This window comes from Sander vitreus, chromosome 8 (genome assembly GCF_031162955.1).
Source record: "Sander vitreus isolate 19-12246 chromosome 8, sanVit1, whole genome shotgun sequence".
Taxonomy (NCBI): domain Eukaryota; kingdom Metazoa; phylum Chordata; class Actinopteri; order Perciformes; family Percidae; genus Sander; species Sander vitreus.
In genome coordinates, this window is record NC_135862.1 from 16,438,126 (window position 1) to 16,450,602 (window position 12,477).

The following is a 12,477-nucleotide window of genomic DNA, read 5'->3' on the forward strand; positions in this document are numbered from 1 at the left end:
GCACCAAAGTGTCTTTTTCAAGTACGCTCACGGCAGACAATGTTTATGAAGGCTTTCTGATTATTAAAGCATGTTAAGATGGAAACTAATGTGACTGTAGAGTGTGTGTGTGTGTGTGTGTGTGTGTGTGTAAACTCACCATCTTGCGTTGACACCAACCACAGACGCCACAAAGAGCCACCAGCCAAACAGCACACACTGTCACTGCGAGGGAGACCAGGAATACACTGAGGGACACTGAGCCTGTACACACAAACACATACAAGGAGTGATGCTTTTTTTTTTGCATACATGGTTTCATTTTCTTCATTTCATTTCATTTTCTTCACATGGAATTTTTGCTACTGAGCTGATTGTATGCCACAGTAAATCATGTTGTCAAAGACGCCAACCCAAAACAAAACTCTCCCTCTACTTCTAATTCAATAGCCAGGCAGAGCTGCCATTTTTGCATTCTGTCATAAGGAGCTGAGAAATCCAATTTCATCACTACCCCTATCATGCCGGAGCATTTCAATACCTTTCCAATAAGGGCTGCAGCCAGGCATCACTCAATTGCACACACATCACTGTCATGGTGTCACAGCTTGTTAACTGACAGGCTGAAAGTGAAGGGAGGAGGGGGAGGAAGGCTGGGCTGACAATACAAGAGAGCTCATGATTAATGGGTATCAGTAGATGCCCAGTGAGAGAGGTGGCTCTGAAAGAAAGTCATAAAAAAAACATCATCTTTTGCTGAGAGGTGTGTGTGTGTGTGTGTGTGTGTGTGTGTGTGTGTGTGTGTGTGTGTGTGTGTGTGTGTGTGTGTGTGTGTGTGTGTGTGTGTGTGTGTGTGTGTGAGAGAGAGACAATTCACACCTGCACCTGTGCGCCTGCGTCTGTTTACATGCTGGTTATGATACTGTTACAATGAGTGGATCTAAACTCGTGAGCACTTTGCATTTCAAGTTGCACACGTTTTAAACAATTCAATGGCCTTCACTTTAGAGGACAAGGATATAAAGCCTCATTGAGCTTTGATATTTGCACAGCAAGAGGAAGCTAATGTATTCAAATTCGTGATTCCTAAAATATACAGTGATAAACAGGTGTCAGAATGCATTTTTACACCACTGAGTGACAAACACTGAAAAACACCCATGCTTTCCTTTCAATAACAGGGTTTGTCTTCTTCCCAATTGCTGTCTCCTTGCCTTCCTTTGCTTGTCACAACTGGCCTTTTCATCTCGCTCCTCCATCGGATCTTTGCTTTATTCTCCACCTTGCCATGTCCTCTGGGAACAGACTAGCTCAAAAAGGAGGAACAGTGGTGGGTAAACTTGTTTCATATTGAAAATAAGAACGGGATCAGCACTGTATTCCACAGCCTTCACTCAGCCTCCATACTGTTTTGAAGTTGACAGGACACCTGAGGCCACTTGCAGTCAGAAAAGGGAAAGTTCATACAGAACAGCACAGACCATGGACAGCAAACTTAATGATGGGTAGACTTAATGATTGTCTACTGTTAGACAGTCCTTTAAAATCCCATGAGAACACAAATCCAAGTGTGACTGTAACAAATGAACCAATTAGTTGCATTTACACAGAAATGTGTATGGAAACGGAACAAAAAAACAGGAAAATCTTGGGTTGTGGATGAGGGAATGTACAGTATACGGTAACACTTTACTTGAAGGTATCTACATAAGAGTGACATGACACTGTCATGAACACATGACACTGTCATGACACAGTCATGACACATGAACCTTAACTCTAACCCTAACCATAACTTGTCATGACAAAAACCGATTGACACTTACTAAAAGAAGCGTTATGTCATAAACGTTTTTGACTTGTTTATAATGTTTATGACACGTTCATGACAGTGTCATGTCACTCTTATGTAGATACCTTCAAATAAAGTGTAACCAGTATATTTTAGGGAGAGCTGGAGGTGAGTCTTCAGTAAAATAATTTTACTCCGCTGTTCTTATGTTGATTGTCCTGATTTCAGGCATAACCATCAAAAATATGTATTTATAATCCTCATGCGAAACTGGAAATGGCTGTCAATATACATGGTGTTACCAACTGCTAATTTTTACCTGCCAGTGGTTTGCCTGCCAGCGGTTGGCGTTGCTGCCTCTATTGTTTTCGAATGTTAACACAGCAGTAGTCTCGCATTGCCAGACCAATCTCCACAGCGCTGTGTCAGTGCTGGAGTATGGTCTGACTACACCCTTATTTATTCTGGGATAGGGGACCAAATGCCATCCTAGGCTGCGCTAAGCCCCAGATGCAGCAACGTTGCCCTTGCAAAATAGATAGCGGAAAAGGAGGGACAGCAATGTACATCCGTTGAGCCAGACTAACACAGTGGCAACCCTTCCACTACTCATATATTATCTTTAATTCACTACTCTACATCTTCTCAGAGTGATACAATTATCTTGTATGTTTATGTGTTACTGGTAGGCCCTTTAAGACCGGCAAGCCATTTTATGACACTTAATGATGCCCTGTGGAGTTTTATTGTATGCAGAGTTTTTGTTTACATTCAGTGTGTGCTCAACAAATGCATTTCCCTCCTAAGAAAACATTTACAAAGCTAGTTTTTCTAAAAAAAAGTTTGAAACTTGCATTGTTTACATTCATGTTTAATTGCTAGCAGTCTTCTTCTTCCCTGCCTTTTTGAGTACACTTTTGCTTGCAGGTACAGAGTGGAGCAACAAAGTTTTCTAACTGTGTTATGCACCTTAGTTGTTTTTTTTAATAAAGAGATCAATCTGTTGATTCAATCATCTGTTGAATAATCATTTGTTTTCATCAAGCTACAATGTATTAACAAACCCTTTTATGCTTTAATCTACAAGAGGAGTGTGTGTGATCTGCATAGGATAAGAAACATAAGTCAACTACAGTAAAGGTTTACACTCTTCATCGAGTTGGGACCCTACAACATCTCATCCAAAGCAGGTCCTCCAACCAGCCAGAGTCCCTTGTACTGCCTGAGAAATAAAAATCCTAAACATCTTTAACATCACACACTACATGAGTTTAGCTCCTGACAACGGCGCCTGCTCCCAACTGGAACTCGATCCGACTCGACTGATCTTGTTCTGATCGTGAAGGTATGGATATCATCAGTGTAATAGTTGTTACAGGTGACCTTCCCATTATTTATCTACTGTCATAGAGACTGCAAATGGCAAAAAGGCACGTCCATGCCCTCCTGAACTTGAGAGGGTCAATGAAACACAGTCAGCTGATGAATGATGACTATAACTATTCATAGATGTACAGAAATAGACACAGCTTATGTCCTCTGCGACTGTATATTCATAGAGAGGTCAATAAAGTTGAGTGCATTAGATACCACGACATCAGCAAGGGTAGCAATGGATCTTAAATAAGGAACTGTTCTCCAGCTAAGGGCATCTATGGTAGCATCAGTGCTTAGTGGCTCGGTGATGGATGCTGTGATTTGAAGGGCTTAGAGAGTCAGGTGGATATGTGAAAGCCAGCAGCTGATGTAGAGCCCCACGTCCTGTGCTCTTCCTGAAGGTCGGGGGGGTGGGATGAAGGTTGGTATGGTTTATGATCTGTGTCTGTCATGAGAGCTGATGGAGTAAAAAGCCTCCAAATAAAATGCAGCATCCACAGAGGCCACGTTTCTGCACTCACTAAATGGGCAGCTGGATTCCCACTTCATGGAATATAACTCCCTCTTTAAAAGCTACAGAGGCAGTGTGCAGGCAGTGCAGAGGAATAAAAAGAAGGAAATAGACTGCGTTGAGGTATTAGGGAGATATGCAAATATATATATATATATATATATATATATATATATATATATATATATATATATATATATATATATATAACTATAGCTGTTCAGAAAAACAGGCATCATTAGAGTAAGAGAAGTCTGCACTACACACAGCTATCACAGCACTCAGGAAATTCAATTCATCTTTCCCTTTGAACAAAACAAAACTTTCAGCTTGAAATACTCAAACGGCAGTAGTGGAATGTAACCAAGTACATTTACCCAAGTACTGTACTGTTAAGTAAGGAATAACAAATACTGGAGAGCGATGAATCACATCTAAAATGGCAGGACTCTGTAATACTGACAAGTGAGCTGAACAAGCCATTGAACCCTTTGATCAGAAGCCTTTAGAAGTCAGAGCACTCTTGAACTTGAAAGTCGCCTGTTTGTTTTAGATTTCAGTGGCTATCTCTTTTATATGCACATAAAAGAGAAAATAAATGGCACTATGCACTGGGGTAAGTAGCAATGGTGATGGTGTAAATGAGCTTGCAATAAACCCTCTGCCTGAAGAAGACAACAAAGACCAAGTACTGCTGAGGTTAAACGTGGACACAGAGGCAGAACTTGTAGAAAGGTACAGAGTATTTAGTATGGAGTGCTCTTAGTGCATAGCAGCATTGACTACAACAAGCATTACTGTGGAGAGTGGGACTGTCGGTGATCTGGCCCACATGCAGTGAGCTAAGCCAAGCAGAAAGGGACCAGTCCTCAGGGGTAGAAGAAATTGCTAATTGGACAGGCGGAACTGGAGCAGTGTCCAGTCAGCAAAGCTGCCACACCGCATCTTTATGCTCTGACTGAGGTGGAGAGGGCAGTGCCTCAGAAGCTCGGGTGCAAAGCTCACAGCCTAATCGCCACTTCAAAGTGCCCCCTCCTTATACTGAAGTCTGGGTTCTGGCCGCTTTATAACCACTGAGCTGCTGTTGGGGTAATCCTCCGATGTCACTCAGATGTCTTTACAGATCTGTCCCCTCTGAGGCAAAATCTGTGTGCAACAGCAAACTGTTACTTACTTCCAGTTATGTTGTTATACTGAGTGTTTCAAATCACTTCCATCTCCCTTCTGGCTCAATTCTATGCTGTAGCTTATTGCTTTTGTTTTGGAGTTATTTCTCAAGACAAAATACTGGGTGGTTGTAAACAGCGCGTGCATTTGGAGGCGTTCAATCTAAATATTTCTCCCTTGCTCAGTTGCACAAGATAATTCGTGTTGGAAGAGCGTAAAATTCACAGATATGAATAAAATGAACAATTATGGTGGTTCCAGTTAAATAATGTCATTGTCAAATAAACTGATGAGATAAGATTTCACACAGTGAGCTCAGAGGTGGTTGCTACCAGTGCTGTGGCATGCTCAAAGGATGAGCTATTGTTTTGGCATGTTTTAGCCCATTTACTGTTGTTGCAAAGCCAGTCTGGCAAGACTAAATAGGCATTTGCTTGAGACAGAACATCATGTCAAGTAGGATGCATGACAGATGATTGACTGTTCTCTCCACCGTGCAGACATCATTGTGAAACCTTCCCACAGCTATATGAAGGAATGTACCATTTGGACATTGGTATTTGTTTTTTTGGGGAAAAAACATTGCAGTTCTCTGAAAATGTCAAATATCTTTTAAACTATTATACATTTGTAGAATTGTGCTTCATTTTTTTACAAGGTTTAGGGATTGTCAAGCAAGGTAATTTTCTCAACCTTTCCTATGGTTTGCTGGTTGGTCAGCATGTTTTTGGGCTCAATAAATTCTCAGTGGACAATTCAGTTTTACAGATGTATACTAATACTTTATTTACATGTTGGCATAATTGTCCATTTTTAAAGCATAACACACCTTAGATTGATGAATACATTTTCCAGATTTCCAAACAGCCCTTTAGTTTCTATTCATTTCAATGGGGTATGAAAATCCACCAGAGATTTGGGTGAGATTCAATCATCTTTAATTCTTATTTAACTTACTGTATGATATTGTTTCATGAATTAAAGAGCTGAAACTGTTTAGCAACATTTTTCAGGTTGGTGCTTTCAAGTGCTAAATTGATTGTTTATGTTCCTGAGTTGGATTTTGGCAAGGAACTCTTACAAATTCTTGGATGTCAGTACTTGCTACCACCCCTTAATGTTACATTAACACGCAACGAGAAACAACATAGACAACAGAATGTGTTCTGTGATGGATTCACTATCTAAAGTAAGTTGGCAGGAAAATTCTAAATCAAATTGATCTGGAAGGTATGGCGAACATCCATTCATCTAAAAAGCTCTGGCATGCTTTGGGAAATTGATGGTATAATATTGAGTTTATGCAATTTGCAGAAATTTCAGTACGTGGGAAAATGATGGACACAATTCTGGTATGGCCCTTTAACCACTTAGAAATTCCAGTCCACAATGGACACTAGAGCCCCATGTGCTGCAAATCACAGAGATGTGTAGAGCAACCAGTGGAATTTTGACAGGTGGAGAGCACCTGTGGTGAGAGTGAGTGTCTCTTGCATCCCCTGTAGGCTACAGAGAGCTTTGGCTGTCCTCTGTCCCTATATGCTCCCTGTGGCTCAGCTGCAGCACTGCTGTGCTGTCACAGAGGCAGTTTCACAGAGAGAGTAAGACGACTGCCACCCACGTTCTGTCTGCTCTCAGATGAGGGATAAGATCCATCTCAGTCCAGTGACAAGCCGGGCTGGAGTCGGACCAGCAAGACGTCATGTGACACATGCCTGCTGTCACCTATAATGGCACCATCATCTTATTAGCACCTCTGACACTGAATAGGTGAATCACCCATAAAAGCCAATAAGATCTGGACACTCGGGGTGTAAGTGAACTGAAGCTGTGATAATGTTTTAATATAGTTACAAGGGAACACAATTATTGTTTCTATGACTCTGCCATACAATTGATGCTGAACAGATGCTATTTTTGTCCAGCACACTAATATTCTTATGTGATTTGGGCAAACATTACATTTCACAATGTATATTTATGAGTCCTTAGCTCAGATAGTCCAATGCTTAGATATCATTTGGCGTAGACCATTTTATATGTAATTATTTAGGTGACAACAAATATAATAACCACATAAATAAAACGTTTTATACGTTAAATTATCTGTTTTCTTATCAACTGTATGCTAATGGTAAATACTCAGGAGTGTCTGTGAAAAACAACCAGCAGCATGCTCACAGTAGGATGCTCAGTGAATAGCTTAACTTCTGTGTGTAAGTCAGGCTGTATAATACTCAATAGTCAAAATGACATTGCATTGCAATAAAATTAATGAAGGTGTGATTCCTGAATATTTTTCTTTTCAGCAAACTTAAAGAGGCATATAAAGTGGTGACTTCTATACTTCTTTATAACACCAATTGTTCTTCAGACTATCCTTTTGTTAGAGGCCGGCCCCTTCATAAAACTATTAATATTTGGAATGTTTTAGTAAAAATTGTGAAGCCCTAGTTTCTAGAAACTAAAAAAACACATTGATTTTGAGCTCATTTACTTTACAGGTGTGATCTCACTGGGAGGTAAATGAATATTATTTACTTTTAATTAAATTATTGATGAGTGGTATAGATAACATTTTGGTTAAATCTATTCTACTGATGTGTTTGATGAGGACTTTATCCAGTAATCTATCAGTGTCTCCCCCAGCTCTGCCTCAGAAAGACTGAATTAACTGGTCAGATTGAAATGGATGACTTTCATATGTAAGCCACAAGAAAGGACTCAACACATTTACCAAGGACACTCTCCCACCGCCTCCTCACAGGCCAACTTGTTTTCCAATTTGTAAGTGCCCCTGCCTCGCATCAAACATACATTAATAATGGATTACAGTCATATATCACCGAATGATTCTAAAACACTACTTCTTTCATCTGCCTTCTTGGATATTATTTTAGTGGTGCACATTTGTCAGTGCAGTTTACCAGCTAATTAAATGTTTAGGTAACTTTGATTGTTTCAGATCTGTCAGGATTGAAGAATATATTCAGAAATATGATCACAGATTACCTCTTATAATGTTGTACCTCTTGGCTTCACCTAGACTTCACCTTTCTCATCTTTTCTAAGTAGTCTTCCTACTTTCACCTCCTGTCCTGAGTGTCTCATTGGGACAAAGGACTTGAACGTTTCAGAAACCTGATCAAGCTAAATGAGCTTCTCCTGTTTAGTAGCCCCAGAGCTTTAAGATGGTGTGGATTCCTCACACATTTAAAAACAACCTATTACTCACCAGTCCCACTGATGCCCTTGACTTTATTGACTTAAGTCCACATGGTGGCTGTTGATACTCTGGAGGTAGACTAGTGTCCATCTCAGTAATGAGCTCGAGAGCTTTAAACTAAGTCAACCATGACTAACATTATTCCAGGTTCATGGGCATTACAATGCCTATATATAGCCTATTTTATTTGTTGTGAGCAAGGTTTAGGGTTCGCAATAAAACAGCTCCTCACTGAATGGTAATAGTGTAATAGTGACTTCCTACACCCCATCAATGTTCACTTTCTCATCTTCTTGTCCTCTGTGCTCTAATTTACAGTCACTTCTAATTCATTGCTGTATCACCTTCACTATCTGCATATAAAGTTGTGTTTTAGTTAATGCCATTCTAAAAAATAAAGCTTTTTAAAAAAAAAAAAAGGGTACAATCGCATGTAGTCAAAATTCCAAACACTAACACACACATATACTCTTCCACTTGACACAGCTTAAGCACAGTGACATGAGTGGGAACAGTGGGAGTGAGGGAAGAGGGACCCAACTGTAATGCTATTGAGGAGCGATTTGTGAAGCTTGTGCATATGCATACAGTCCCCCATCTGCCCACATCATCAGCTCACTGCTGGTGACATCAACCAAGACAAAGAGGCCTCGGATGCTCCAGATGTATTATGTGGGTGGCAGTATAAAATCTAATCCAAGTCAAAGTCAATTGTATTTGCCTAAGGATACAGGGCAGAGTCGCATGCATTCATGGTATGTGTGTTTGTGTACGTGTGTGGATACTTGTGCGCTTTTGTATCCATGTCCAATTTCCAGCGCCCCTCTTCATATAAAAATATCAGCCTTAATATTCTCACTCTGATGAAAAAAACAATTATTGAGGGTGTAATTAAAGTATTGGCAGGACAAGTGCAACTTTAATTGAATGACAGCTACAGTAGATGACAGTGAAATGAAAGTGAAGCCGCCTAGTCCCAGCATTTCCGTTACGGTTTTATAAAATCTCATCAAATACCATGAAACTACACAATGGGCTTAGCATAAGTCTTCATATGAATGCCTAGGAATTATTCACAACCAATACAGACACACATCTATCTGGGAAAAGCAAGACGGACTCCATTTGTCATAAATTAATTAATTCAAATTCATGACTACCTGGAGGCCTTTACCTTTGCCTTCTTCATTAAATTAAAGACTGCTTGTTAAAGGACTTTATTACCTGTCTGGACAGACCAGGCAGTAAAAACACAGGACCTGGCAAACCCTCGCCTCTAGCCAGAGGTTATAGTGTTGACTCGGTCATAACCCAGCCAAAGTCATATCCCTTAAGACTCCATAAAAAAGCCTCTAAAATATAGACTTCATGTGACCTGATGCCATCCGTGCGTGTCTGTCTCTGCATCTGTATGTCTGCCTTTATTTCTGCAAATGGCACTCACTTTCCCTGGAGTCAAAACCTTACACTGACTAACTTGTACCCTCGGCGGGTGTGATGACTGATCACTCTGCCTCACCTGTGACCACAACCTTCTCACAACTGTGACGAGAGGAGGATGTACAAGTGCACGACAGCTAAGTGAAGGACGCCGAAAGATTGCTTTAGAAGTAATAATCTGGCTGCCGAACTGTAATTTACACAGTCATAAGAGTGCAGAGGGAAAACAGAGAGTAACTCTTCTACAGGGTGTGGTATATTTGTTCAGTGGCTGCTTCTCTCATCTGATGGAAAAGAGAATCCCATCCCTCCAGTGAGCACCTTTCTCCCCCGGTGACCTTCTTCGTCAGCCGCTGTGCATTAAAGGTAAAGCTCCACCATGGTTGAAGTGATCCTGTCCTCTTCAGTGATATGGCCTGAACAGAGGCCCCAGGGAAGACACTACATTGGCTCGATGTCAGGAGGAGATTTAAATACCCCTCTGCTTTTAGACTCCAGCTGGATAGACACCAAAGAAAATAACTGTCATTAGCATCAGCCAATGTCAATGGAAGGACAAATTAAAGTAATGAAATATATCCTTTAACTCTAAATCTACTGTAGCTTTTAATATATCTGCTTCCTCTGACTCATAAGTGAGTTTCTTCCAAAAAACACATTTAATAATTAATAATACAATTTAATATGCATCATGTTCCCCAGAATGAAGTTTTACTTTTTGTAGACAGCCAGCTCTGTATAAACATAATTTGCTCTTCATAAGCACAGGGTCATTTTAGACGGGCCTTCAGCACTGCTGTCTGTTGCGTGACTGCCCATTGATGTGTTTGCTTGTATAACTGTCAACAATTTACAGCTGGGTAGTACCCAGCAGAATGAGACATATTGATGATGCCATGCAGCTGCTTGCTCGCAGCAGAATACAGTCAAGGGCTCATGGGAAATATAGTTTTCCACAACTACCGGTCCTTCTGGCCTTCACTTCTGCTGGGAGCAGCCTGTAATTTTCCTTCCAATTACACAGCACCTGAGGCCATTTTAGCCTTGCTCCATACTGTAATAGCTTGTCTTAATTCTTACTCATGAGCATATTAATAGTAGCATTTGTGGAGATATGAGCTGCTGCAGTCAATATCACCTCGGAGTTTAGGAGTGGCAATAATACCTGCAGCACCGTGCAGGATATCAGTGTTTGTCACGTCCACCAATAGGGTGATGTCTTCCATCTGGCTGGCAGGGCAGCAGAGAAAAAATGGCAGGCTTGGCTGCTGCCATTAAGCAGAGTGACACACACACACAGCTCTCACACCTACTTGACATTATCACCCCTACATCATGACAAGGATGTTATTTGGCTAACTATTGCAGGCGTAGCTGAGTGGGGAAATAATAGAGGGAGTGTGAGTTCAGGCTGGAGAGTGAGAAAGAGAAGAGATTTAAGTTATTACTGGAAATCACCCTAAGTGTCTTTTTGGCAGGGAAATAGTGAGAAGCACAGCATTTCTACTACAAATATACAATTAATTGTGGAAAGCGTGTTGGACCCTTGTTTTCTATCACTTTCTCAATTTACTTGGTGCCCTCTTGAGAGCTCAGAGCTGGGCTACGCCTAACCTGGGGACATGCAAACTAAGTTGTCACAAATAATCTAACTGGCATTACGAGCATTATTTATTGTGATTGGAATGAAAAACAAAGAGGCAGAACTAACCTGATCCGTGGGTGATTTATTAACTCTCTTGAAGAGAGCTATAACTGTCGTCATGTGTAATGGGCCAGATGGAGTTGGCGAAGAATAACGGATGCTGTTGAGGCAGCCTCTCAGCCCTGTGTCTCTATGAGGTCTGTTAAATTGCTAAAAGGACAATAACTGTGTGATTGTGTGATTTGTATGCAACCTGACCTTTAAGGCGATTGAGGGGCTAATCCAGGAACAAACAGCGGTTCCTGTTAGGTTCCTGTTGGTTGTATTGAATAGAGGTTTTTCCAGATCATCTTTTCTGGTTCTTTCGTAAAGAATCATGTCAGTAGTCTGATTAGGATGGGTTCCGTTTGGTGAAGAAAGTTCAGAGGTCATCTTTAGCCTAGTCTATATCCTTGACGTTTAACTTCCGGGATTGCTCCCGTGCAGCAGGAAATGCCGGATGCATGTATTTTCCGTTTCCTTCCGCTTTCTTTGTGTTGAAATTTTAAATTTGGTGGATTAATGAGGACTATTATTGACTGCTTCTCAGATCGCTGCATGGTAAATTGACACAGCTAGCTAGACTACCTGTCCAATCTGAGTTTTCTCTCGCACAACTATTTTGCAGCGGCTCTATGCGGAGTTTAGCACCGCCCATGACGATTCTGATTGGTTTAAAGAAATGCCAATAAACCAGAGCATGTTTTCTTCCCATCCCCAAATGCTATTTGGAGTAGCCAGACCCTCCTTCAGCGCCCTGGAGGAGGGTCTGGCAAAGCGAGACTAGTTCTCTAGTTCTATACTCACTTTGGTTCAGACTGATATATCTCACAACTACTGAATGGATTGGCATGAAATTTGGTCCACACGTTCATGTTCCCCTCTGGAGGGGTGTCAGACTAGAGGTGGAAAGGGGACTGAGTATCCAGGGCCCTCATGTGAGGAGGGCCCAAAAAGATGCTAGAATGAATAGCTGTGGATGTCAGGAGGGGCCCATAGAGAATGCCTTTCTACAGGGCCCAGAATTTTGTGCTACGCGCCTGTTTCTCGGGTTAAATTATAGGAACTTTGGTGATCCCTTCCCATCTTGCACCATCAAAATATGAATTTGTTCAATACTTTGGTTTATATCCAAATACTTACAAAGACAATGAGATTTCCATCAGTCTCAGCTGTACTTAGTGCTAATAACTATAAAATGTTAGCATGCTAACACCATAAACTATAGATGAATGTGGTGTACATTATACCTGCTACAAATCCAAATGTTAGCATTGTCACTGTGGGCATGTTAGTGTGCT

At 41.0% G+C, this 12,477-nt stretch overlaps 1 protein-coding gene across 1 annotated transcript in view; it reads right to left on the bottom strand.

Annotated features, from left to right (window-relative positions):
* The window catches only part of syt7a (synaptotagmin VIIa), a 78,632-nt gene that overhangs the window by 47,605 nt on the left and 18,550 nt on the right, over window positions 1–12,477 (bottom strand). Inside the window, exon 2 of the mRNA XM_078256229.1 lies at window positions 140–243. Coding sequence (XP_078112355.1) covers window positions 140–243 — 104 coding nt within the window. The remainder of the gene's footprint in view (window positions 1–139; window positions 244–12,477) is intronic.